The sequence below is a fragment of the Nuphar pumila genome, chromosome 1 (genome assembly GCF_984573655.1).
Source record: "Nuphar pumila chromosome 1, dmNupPumi1.hap1.1, whole genome shotgun sequence".
NCBI lineage: Eukaryota > Viridiplantae > Streptophyta > Magnoliopsida > Nymphaeales > Nymphaeaceae > Nuphar > Nuphar pumila.
In genome coordinates, this window is record NC_143249.1 from 23,859,418 (window position 1) to 23,871,808 (window position 12,391).

General features: G+C 34.4%; 1 protein-coding gene across 3 annotated transcripts in view; it reads left to right on the plus strand.

The window, feature by feature from the left end:
* The first annotated feature begins 9,786 nt into the window (after positions 1-9,786).
* Positions 9,787-12,391, plus strand: part of EBS1 (EMS-MUTAGENIZED BRI1 SUPPRESSOR 1) — a 109,789-nt gene continuing 107,184 nt past the window's right edge. For all 3 annotated transcript variants that reach the window (XM_089993529.1, XM_089993598.1, XM_089993667.1), the window contains exons 1-3: positions 9,787-10,169; positions 11,480-11,926; positions 12,029-12,182. In XM_089993529.1, coding sequence (XP_089849655.1) covers positions 10,000-10,169; positions 11,480-11,926; positions 12,029-12,182 — 771 coding nt within the window. In that variant the 5' untranslated portion in view covers positions 9,787-9,999. The remainder of the gene's footprint in view (positions 10,170-11,479; positions 11,927-12,028; positions 12,183-12,391) is intronic.

Sequence of the window (12,391 nt, forward strand, 5' to 3'; positions counted from 1 at the left end):
AAGAAAACCCTCTTATAACCGAATTTGGTTATGGTCCTTTCTAAATCAAAACCAAACCCAAAATTTATGTCTCAATTCATTAAACCTAAACCCCTTGTGTAACAAATCCTTGCCATTTGATCTAGGACCAATTCCAGACCATTTAGGTCCAATAAAGGTTAACTTGGATCCAATTAATCCCATATGGACTCTAACAAATCTTCATTTGATTTATTTTTTACTTGTAGACCCATTTGCTATCTTTCTATACCAATCATCCATAAGCAAGAGCTACATGGTTCTCATGACCAGTACTTTAGCGGGTTGGATCCTATGTTTGTCACATCCACATGTGACATATCTGAATCAACTATGGATAATTACATCATGTTGGTGGGGAGAAATTGGAAGAAGCACAAACACATGACTGAGACTTGTTCAACCCAAAAAGAATGATGCAAGAGAGAGAGAAAGACACTATATGGTTTGTAGGGTCCGTTAAGATCCATCTTAATCATTTGTGTTTTTTTATTATCTAGTTTTGATCTTAGTTTAGGGTCATGTTTTGGATCTTATTTGATATCAGATCTGTCTTGGATCCGTAGTAGGATTAGGGATTTCAGGGTTTTTATTTTATTGTTGTAAATATTTATTATAAAGAAACATACTGGGAGCTGAATGAATGAATTATGAGTGAATTTCTGTTATTTTCCTTAAATTTCTATTATTTTCTCTGTTTTCATTGTTTTTAAGTTTTGTGGCAGCACTAGGGTGCCAATCTTGCGGGGTTCAGGCGCGAACTTCTTGATCGCTGCATAAAACACTCAAACAAGATATGGAGCATTTGGATTTGTTCTCAAAAGGATCTGACCTTAATCAACCCATTTTTAGCCCTAGATCATGCCAAAACAGTTTCAAATCCCTAATACATTTAACAGTTTCAATCAACTTGATCTAATTGATAAGGTAGTGTTGAATTTGAATGTTACATATACATTGCGATACTAGAATTTAGTTAAAAAAATAAGTTTTTTTCATGTAAAAAATCAATCAGACCATGTTGAATCCAAATTTCAACATAGATCTGACATAGAAACACTGATTTGAATAAGTGAAATGATTCAATTATGCAAAACCTGAGCCGGTCCTGTAAATTTGGATATTATTTTAAGATTCGTATTAGAAAGATAATTTGTTGAATTCAGATTGGATATCAGATGAATTCCTCCCATTGGCACCCTTAAACCATAGTTGCCAAAAATGGGTACCAGTACTGGTGCGGGTGCAGGCAGGGTCGTAGCTAGGGGGGGGCAGGACTGGGCTGTAGCCCAGTCCTGCCTCCCCAAACAGTTAAATTTTTTTTATTTTTTTTTAAAAGCCCAGTCCTAGCCCTGCCCTGATTCCATATGAAATAGATTTTTATCCATTTTTTAGCCCAGCCCAGTCCTAGCCCAGCCCTTACTGCAGCAAATAGTTTGATTTGTCCATATGAAATAGATTTTTATTAATAATTGTAGCCATTTTTTATTTTATCTCAAAAAAAAAAAAATTCGGGGGCGCTGCCCCCGAACCCCCGACTATCACACAAATACTTTTTTTTTCCTACACCCCTGTTTGCCCCCCCCTCACATGAATCCTAGCTACGCCCCTGGGTGCAGGTGTACAAGGCCTTCAAAAGTTTTGATATTTTTTCAATGAAACGTATATCTACAAATCTTTGTACGAGTTTCTAATATTAGATATTGATACAAACTTTTTGGTACATGGTTTTCGTGATGATATAAGAATAATACCATCATATATATTGTGACAAAGGAAATGCTAATAAAAGCAACAACACTAAAAATCAAAATACCATTTAATTTTGTATATATAACTAGCGCAATGGGCCAATGTCTCAAGCAACATGCAAAAGCAAATTAAAATATGTTCAAAAATGATAATTAAATAAAAAAAACACAACAAACTCAAACTAATGATGTAAAGTTTGCTTCTTGCAAGAATTTATGAAAAATATATGTTAGATTCCTGATTAGGAAAATCACATTTTTTGATCCCTACATTTATTCATGCTAAATCATTGAAAAGATCAGAAATAAACAAATAAAATATAAAGCAAAAGCGTACCTAAATCCATCGTTGCACCGATAAATCTTGATGGGTTGGAACTTACAAAACCTCTATATGTGGCTTTTCCTTCATCTCTAAATCTAATGAGAGATGAACCATTTTTTTTTCTTGATGGGAGGCAAAAGAAAACAACCACTATATATGGTTTTGGGGACCATAACCTAATTGTAACCATCCTATAATCTTCTATCCAATCTAGACCATCATAAAATCAGAAATTGACATATGAGGGCACACAAGGTATTTATACATTATTATAACCACACTTTATAAGATGTCATATGGCCTAACCGTATAAGATCACTTTATACAAGCCTTCACCTTTGACAGTTTATAATGTATGATCAATTACATATATAGGTCTACATAAAATATCTAACAATATCTCACTTGGGCCACATATGTTACCATACAATCATGCATTATACAATATCCTTATGAGCTAAAAACACTGTTTTACCAGATGACATCTTCAACAATCTGGTCTATTGATCATGTCAACATAGAACCAAAGCAGTCTTCATTACAATCATCGTAATTAGACTCATCAATGATCACGCATATTGACATAACCAACGACATAGATCAAGTATGGATGTGAAGCATGGAAATTACATATAATGTGATCTGAACATGCCTATTTCCAACTGGTCCTGCCTTATTCTTTAGTGAGATCACAATAAATGAGTACAAAAGGAAACTAAAACCCGAGCCTTATACTGAAGTAATAAAATAAAACTTTGTATTTTCTCAGAACATCTGAATACAAACTCCCACTAAACCAACATGGCATTAAATGATTTAACACCCATTTAAGCAGTATGTTCGTGAAAGACCTTGGGTTGTAAACCTTTGGTAAGCGGATATGTAATTATGGAATTTGTGCCAATATGTTCAATAGATATCTGATAATTGTGTACTATTTCTTTAACAATATGGAACTTAATGTCTATATGTTTTGACTTTAACGAGCTCCTGTTGTTGTTAAAATATAATACTATCGAATTATTGTCATAAGACAACTTTAGTAGTCTTTCAATATTATCTAAAATCCACAGCCCAGTGACAAATTTGCATAACCATATTTCGTGATTGGATGCCTCATAACATATTACGAACTCTACCGCCATAGTGAAAGATACATTCAGTGTTTGCTTAACACTCCTCTAAGAGATAGCTTCTCCAACTAATAAATAAATATAACCTGACGTGAATCTGCGACTGTCTTGTCATCCAGCAAAGTCATAATCAAAATACCCAATGATCTCTAACTGATTTGACTTCCTATATATGAGAATGTAATCATTTGTTCTTTGTAAGTATCGCATAACCCATTTTGTTGCTTTCCAATGATCCATTCATGGGTTACTGAGATATCTACCTAACATCACAATAATGTATGTTATATCTAGGCGTGTACACAGTTGAAAATATATAAGATTCCCTATAGTAGATGCATATGGAATCTTTTCCATATCCTTAACTTCAAACAAACGTTTGGGTCGCTGAGCGAGACTAAACTTGCCTCCCTTATGAACAAGGGTGTCACTGGTTTACAATCCTTCATGCCAAATCTGTCAAGAATCCTTTCGATATAGCTCTTTTGCGATAATCAAAGAATACCTCAAGAACAATCTTAATGTATCTAAATTTGTAATACAAAAAAGGTGTCACAATATCTTTCATTTCAAATTTTTTTGTCATACTTTTTTTTTGGTTCCATGCAATAAGCCTATATCATTACTGACAAGTAATATGTCATTGACATAAAAAAACAGGAATATGTATTTACCCCCACTGAATTTATGATATATGCATTCATCAACCACATTCATCTCAAAACCAAATGAGATGACAACTTGATGAAATTTATGATACCATTGACGAGAAGCCTACTTAAGACCATAAATGGATTTTTTAAATTTGCAAATCATTTTCCTTGTATTGCCTGAGACAAAATATTCTAGTTGCACCATATATATTGTCTCGTCAATGTTACCATTAAGGAATACCGTTTTTATATCCATCTAATGTAGTTCTAAATTAAAATGAGCCACAAGTGCCATCATTATTCTGAAAGAGTCTTTCATAGAAACTGGAGAGAAAGTCTCTGTATAGTCAATGCCTACCTTTTGAGTAAACCTTTTTGCACCAAGATGTGTCTTATATCTTTGCATATCACCCTTTGAATCCATCTTGGTTTTAAATATTCATTTACAGCCAATGGATTTCACATCTTTAAGTAATGGGATAAGATTTCATATGTCATTGTCTTTTATGGATTTAAACTCTTCATGCACGATATCTATCCATTTTTTAGAGTTAGAACTCTGTATAGCTTACTGAAAGTTGATTGAATTATCTTTCTTTAAGCTAGTATCACCCTCAAGTGCTTAGAAAAAAATAATATAATCATTGAAAATTGCTCTTCTCCTCTCTCTAATGGGCTTCTTTAATAACACTTGTTCTTGAGTTACTTGAGGTATTTTTTGAGGTTGTTGAGTTTGTACTCCAAGAGTAAAAATTTGTTTTTGGACAAAGAGATCTTGAACATTGTCTTGTTTTAGATTTGTTTGATCAATGTTAGAATTTGAAATCTGATCGTTGTCAATAATAACTGTAAAAAGAGAAACAAATTCTTCTTCAAAAGCAATGTCTTTTAGCTTATTATATCACCCAAACTCAGTATCCTCAAAGAAACAAGCGTTTCCTGTATCAAAAAATGACTTATTCAATGGGTCATAAAATTTAGAACCCTAGATATTTTAGAATATCCAACAAAATAGCAGCTAACCGTTATTGAGTTCAGTTTATTTTTATGTGGCATATATGGCCTTGCATCAGCTGAACATTCCCAAATATGAAAATGCTCCATCCAATACTTTTAGCATGTCCACATTTCATATGGGGTTTTGGTTAATGCTTTAATTGGTACTCTATTCAGTACATAAGCTGCATTTTTTAGTGCCTCTCTCCATAGAGATTCTGGTAAAGTAGAATGACAAATCATACTCCTTACCATGTCTTTTAAGGTGGTGTTTCGTCTATGAGGAACACCATTTATTCTATAAGTGCCTGACATGGTATACTGTGGGATAATACCGCATTACTCTATGAATTTAGCAAATGGACCTGAACTTTGTTCATCTGATCTATCATATCTTCCATAGTATTCACCACCACGGTCAGATCTGATGGCTTTAACCATTTTGCCAAGTTGAGTTTCAACTTCATCCTTAAATGATTTAAACGCATCAGTGACTGAGACTTTACATGAATCAAATATACGTACCTATAACGTGAATAATTGTCTATAAATATAATAAAATATTATTGTTCATTAAAAAAAGTTTTAAGGAATGACCCACAAATATATGTATAAATAAGTTCTAAGATGTTTGTTCTTCATTTAGCACCTATTTTTCTTATGTTTGTTTGTTTTTCTTTTATACACTTAACATAAACCTGAAAGTCAGTGAAATCAAGAGAATCAAGAATTTCACTTGTCACAAGTATTTCAATTATTTGTTTAGAAATGTGACCTAAGCGCTTGGGCCATAATAAAACAAAATTCTCATTGGCTATTTTTTTTTTTTACAACGTGAACTTTAATGCAAGGTTTAATGATGTAAGACACCAATATTAAGTAAATATAGGTTATTGACCATAAATAAACAACCAACTTCAATAAAATTCGAGTTAAGAAACAAATTAAGCTGACTATTTTTAAATAAACAAGAATAAACAATTTTGTCTAATATGAAAATAGAAACCAAATTTCGTCTAAATGATAGTACAATGTATGTCTCTTTCAAATCTAAACAACAACCAATATTTAATAATGACCTAAAAGTCTCAAGTGCCTCAACTTGAACTGATTTGTCAATGCTCACATAAATGAATCTTTCTGCATCAATTGGCGTTCAACAACTTAAACAACCCTGCATAGATATAATTATGTGAGTGGTAGCACCAGAATCCATCCACCAAGTGTGCTTGGGTACATAAGTTAAATTAAACTAAGAATAAACCAAAGGAGGATACCTTTCTGTTCACGATAAGCATTATATTTTGTATAATCCTTCTTCATGTGACCCTCATTTTTACAAAAGAAACAACTGAACTTTGTATCTTGATATTTATTCTATTTCTTTTGCGATGAAGGGTTTACTGCAACTTCCTTATCCTTTTTTCTTTTCTTAAATTTGTCTTTATTGGTAATTGCCAAGTGAGCACTTTCTGTCTTTTCTTGTTTCATCATTTTCTCGTATTACACATAATATGAAATGAGCTCATTTAAAGTCAATTTATTCATTTGGCAGTTATAACTGACCTTAAATTAATTGTATTGTACATGAAAATATATCATAACTAAATACATGAGTAAGTCCTTAGACAACTCTAACTTTAACGCCTTTAATTTTGAAGTAAGATTAGACATTTCCATAATGTACTCTCTTATGTTATATTTACCTTTATACATCTTTAAAACAAGACTCGAAAAAAAAGTGCATGTCCCGGCTTTTTCATTTTTAGCAAAATGTTTTTCAATTTCCTCAAGAAATTTATTGGCATTTACCTCTTCAAACATAGCACCTCTAAAAGTTCCTGAAATTGCACGTTTCATGATCATAAGACTCATGTGATTGGATCGATCACACTTCTCATAGTTTCTTTTATCCTCAGTGAAACTTTTATATGTTAGAACAATTGGTTGATCATCTCGAATAGCAAAATCCAAATCCATACACCCGAGAACAATAATAATGTTCTATTTTCACTTTTAAAGTTTTTGACATTCAAAATATGAATTGAATTGATATTTGCAGATATTATAAAATCAAAAGAATTTATTGAATCAAGAACAAAACAAACTACAACAAGCTCTCAATTAATATATATATTCATATACATTAACATTAATTGACATATTCAAATTGTGGTGAACCCCATCACAAGATACTCAGCACAACATTGACATTTAGTCTTTGAAAAAAAATGTCAACTTGTAAGTGATACTCTTATAATCAAACATGAACAATTAATCCTGTCAAACAATAAGCTTTTATTTAAATCGACTCATTGTTTACATGGAAAACTTTATAATCATGCCATATTTATTATTAAAATTATATTTGAGCTTGGACAAATAGTAATATTCCTTTGGGTCGTTCACTATTTGCATAAATCTCAAATATACAAACAACTTAATATTCCAAACAAGTCACTCTTCACAAGAGAGGTTACTTTGATAACATGTTATTTCAATAAACTCATTTTAGAATAATAGACTCTTATTTCGAAAAGAATACTATAGTTCAAATTTAATATGTGATTACATACATATGAACAAAAAGAAAATTAAGCCATGATTCAAATAGAATAAAAAATATATCCGAAGTTAACCCTCTAAAGGGACCTGAAATGCATACTTAATGGCCTGAACCCAATAAAATAAAATAAAATAAAATAAAATAAAATAAAATAAAATAAAATAAAATAAAATAAAATAAAATATTTTTTTTAGTTCATAGCGCATGCAAAGGGGTATGGTCCATCGGGTTGGGTCAGATGAGACTCGACGCTGGTCGGACCACACCCAACTCGAGTCGGTCCTCGCAAACCAAACGAGGACCCAACCAGGCCGACTGTCAGACCCTGGTCACCCGACGGTGGTTGGGGCGAACCGAAGGCCCTAGACCACTGTCGTTGGACGTCGGTCTACGGCTGATGAAGATGACTACCCCCCCCCCCCTCGGTTGTCTTAATCTAAAGGGGAAGGGCCGATCGGTCCCTCCTCCATTCGACACCCCCCCAGGTTGAACAAAAGCACAGGAGGAGGGCCATATCGGCCCTGCCTCCATATAAGAGCAGCCAAACAGGCCAAGGAGGGTTGTTCGTCTCTCCTTCGCTTGCGCCCTGACGTTGAACAAAAAATGAGGGGCATCTGGCCCTCACCGAAACTGATGAGACACCAGAGAGGACTGTCTGGTCCTCCCCTCCTCGTTTCCTATGCAAGCACCGTACGATGTTTGTGCAAAAGACCAGACAACGTTCGACAAGTCGCTCAATGTCGTCTAGTGGCCTGCGACCACTGAAGGGGTACGCTACCCCCGAGGTTGGTCGTCGAACCCAGCAAACCCCAAACTACACCGCTGGCTGTGGCAAAAAAAAATAACAATGTTTTTTTATTAATGTCCCTTAATACCGACGATCAAAGGGGAAAACCGAATCCAATGGGATTCCAGTGACCCAACAAAAAAATAATGATAAAATTAAATATTTCAACGATTTAACAAGAACATGAAGCTTTATACCAATTGTTGGATTTCTGATTAGAGAAATCATATTTCTTGATTCATAAATTTGTTCACGCTAAATCATTGAAAATATAAGAAATAAACAAATAAAGCATAAAACAAAAGCGTACCCGAATCTATCATTGCACTGGTAGATCTTAATGGGTTAGATATTCTAAAACCTCTATAGATGGCCTTTTCTTCTTCTTTAAACCTAATGAAAGATGAATGATTTTATTTCTTAATGAGGAGGCAAAAGAGAACAACCACTATATATGATTTTGGGAACCATAATCTAATTGTAAGCACTCAATAGCCTTATTTTCAATTTAGCCCATAAAAAATGTAAAAATTGATATATGAAGACACATAAGTTATCTAAATATTAATATAATCATATTTCTTGATCCTTAAATTTGTCCATTCTAAGTCATTGAAAAGATAAGAAATAAACAAATAAAATATAAAGGAGAAGCATACCTGAATCCATCATTCAATTCAACCCATCATAAAAATTAAAATTTGACATATGAGGGCACATAAATTATCTATACATTGTTATAATCATACTTTATAAGATGTCATATGACCCAAGCGTATAAGATCACTTTATATGTCACAATTTATAATGTGTGATCAATTGCATATTTAGGTCCACGTGAAATATCTACCAATATATGCAAGTATGAGAACGATCTCTTGGATGTCTTATCAAATCTTTAAAATTGATATAAAAGTACAAACATTATATTTAGATATAAGAAAAATAAATAACCTACCATGGTAGCCTCATACAAGAAAGGTGCAAGAGGAGGCTACGGAGGTCCTATTATCCCATCTCTTACCTTGTTTGTGAGATGCAATTATTGCCACCATAAGAAACTGGTTTCGACGCTAGTTTCATTTGAGTTTATATATGATACGTTGCTGCTCGTTTCACTTATATAAGAATCCAGTTTCGTATAATCTTAAGGCTGAGTTTCATATGCATTTAGAAACGAGCTTTTTGGTGTTTTTGAAACTGGTTTAATGTTAGTTTCGTGTCAGTACTGGCACGCCCGAAACAGGATACGTAAGGCAAAAATATGGTTTCGTGTCAATAGATCAGATTTTATTTGACATATGAATGAATCTGGTTCCGTTTAGTTGAATTTAGTAAGACGAAACCTTATTCCATTGTAATCGGAAGTGGGTATGATTTTGTTTTTTTGCTACCAAATATCATGAATGTCCTAATTCAACGGGCATATGAAGTGGATATGGTATCGAATCCGTTTAACCAACATCCGATTAGTTAGATATGGTATTTGATCACATCCGACCCGAATCCGAACCGTTTATCCTTACCTTAAAACCTTTCCATATGAAGAGCCTAAAATTGGGAGCGAAATCTCAGAAAGAAGACAGAGGAGAGAAGCAGAAGGGCGAAAACAAAGAATAGGGGAAGAAAAAGAAGATCGAGATTTCTCGTTTTTCGCGATCTATTGTGATCTCGATCAGATATTTTTCCCTCCTCTTTCGGAGATGATCTCTTCGTAAGGAAGGTGTCTGAATCATCTCTCCCTCTCGCTATTCCCGGGAACTCAGGAGAATGGAACGCCGGAGATCTATCGGATTTAGGGTTCCGATCGCTTTGATCGTTTGCTCGCTCTTGCTGAGCTTCTCCGGAAGCCTGGTCTCTGGTGAGGTTCGTCGTCCGAAGAATGTGCAGGCGTCGCTCCGGGCGAAGTGGACCGGAACTCCTCTGCTATTGGAAGCCGGGTAATTGCCATCTCGATCGATACTAATTTAGGGTTTTCACTTTGTTTCTCGATTCGGTCGTATCACAATGCGTTCTTTTGGAATTGTCGGCGGCGATTCATTTTTTTGGTTTTATGTTTTTTCAGCGGATGGGATGAAATTTTGTTGATTTGGAGTTTTTTCAAGGCTAATTTGAGTTCGTCGATCTTGAATGTTAGCGATATTTCTTTTCTTGAAGATTTTGAATAGTTGCTCGAGTTGATTTTGGCTCTACCTGCTATTCGTTTGCCTTGTTTTTCTCGCAGTTTCAGTGTTCTACCAATTCTTGAATTTATTTGTGCTTGACTGTGTGTTTTTTGATTTGGTTGACGTGGAATGCTAGTGAAGTTTGTATTTTAGATTAGTTGTTTTAGTTTCTTTTAGTGCCCTTGGTTTTCGTTCAACCTATTTTTTCCCTCTAAATTGTCCATTAAATTACTGTTGATTATCAGAATTAATCGTATTCCAGAGTTTACCAATGAATTTAATTGGGCTGCTGTTTACTTCTGGTGAAAATTCTCATATTGTCTTGTGTAAGACTGATGAGAACGTGGGTTTGTAGTATAATTGAGCATATCTTTATGTGAAAAATTGTTCTCAATTATGAATTCTCACACGGTTGTAACACATGCTTTTGGAAAAATAAGACTGCATTAAAAGTGTATTGTTTCGATCGACATCCATATGTTCACAGAGTTTTTAAATGCTTATTTTGAGAGCATATATGGTTTGAAAGATCATTTCAGCTTGGTGCATCAATATGGGGCGAGTTATGATCTATTGCATGGTCGTCATCTTTTGTTAGTGAGTGATTTTTGACCGATACAATGGTGAATGCATATTATAACAAAGTAATGGTTGCCAGAGGACTTGGTTTTGATTGATGAACCCTCCGAAATAAAGCTGGTGACTGTATGTGGTCGGTTAGCAATTCCTTCAAGACTAGGGAATAGGATTTGTGCTGAATGTACTTGTTCCCATATAGGTTTGTTACCATAAGCACAACTAGTTTTGGGTGCTGTACTATGATGCTACCACAAAATGCCTACTTCCACTTGCATGGAGCAATGAGCAAGGGGTGGTTTGTCAATTGTGGTTTTTGCTAAGATGTTTTACCTAGTAACACTTGTTTTTTTTATTGGGTCTGAATAAAAATCTTAGCATATGCCTTTTTGGGTTTAACTCTCTTATCTCAATTTTGCATTAACATTCATATATTTTGAATGATGGAATACTGTTTAATCAGCTTCTATTTGAATTTGTGTGTGCTAATAACACTATCCCTTGAACAGTGAGTTGCTATCAAAGGAATGGAAGGACCAGTTCTGGAAGTTTATTGACATCTGGCATGAAGCTAAGCATGAAGTTGATGCCTCAACTGCAAAAGGCTGCCTTCAGAAAATTGTCAGATATGGACGTTCTCTTTTGAACGAACCATTGTCATCTGTGTTTGAATTTTCTCTTGTCCTTCGGTCAGCATCTCCAAGATTGGTGCTTTATAGGCAGCTAGCTGAGGAATCACTGTCTTCTTTTCCTCTGACATATGAAACTAGTCCAATAAATGCTAGTTCTGACATTCTAGACCCAGGTGAAGGATCAGATGACAAGAGAACAGACCACATCTTGGTAAGCAAGAATCCTACAAACATTGGAGGGAAATGTTGCTGGGTTGATACTGGTAGCAGTATATTTTTTGATGTTTCAGAATTGCTACTTTGGCTTGATGCCCCAGCTGAGCTGTAAGATTCATTTTTCTGCTATCGTAATTTTTTGAACTGGCTTCCTAGGCTTCGTATGTGTTTATGCTTGCATCTGAATTGTTAAATGTTGTTCTTATGCAGATCTGGAGCCTCATTTGAAGAACCAGAGCTTTTTAATTTTGATCACATATATTTTGAGTCGAGTGTTGGAAGCCCTATTGTCATCTTATATGGAGCTCTTGGTACACAGTGTTTCAAAGATTTTCATGTGGCTCTTGTAGAAGCGGCTAAGAAGGTTAGTGTTCCTATACAAGGATATTCAATATTATCCCAACCAAGTGCAGGTTAGCAATGGTAGGCGGCATGATGTTTCTATGTTCCATATCTTATTTTTATTTGTTGTTATTGCAGTAGTTTGCAAGGGCTTACAGGATGAGTTCTCTCTATTATATTGTGTTGTGTAATTTGTATGCATTAAATAAGTTTAGGCTAACTCTTATACTT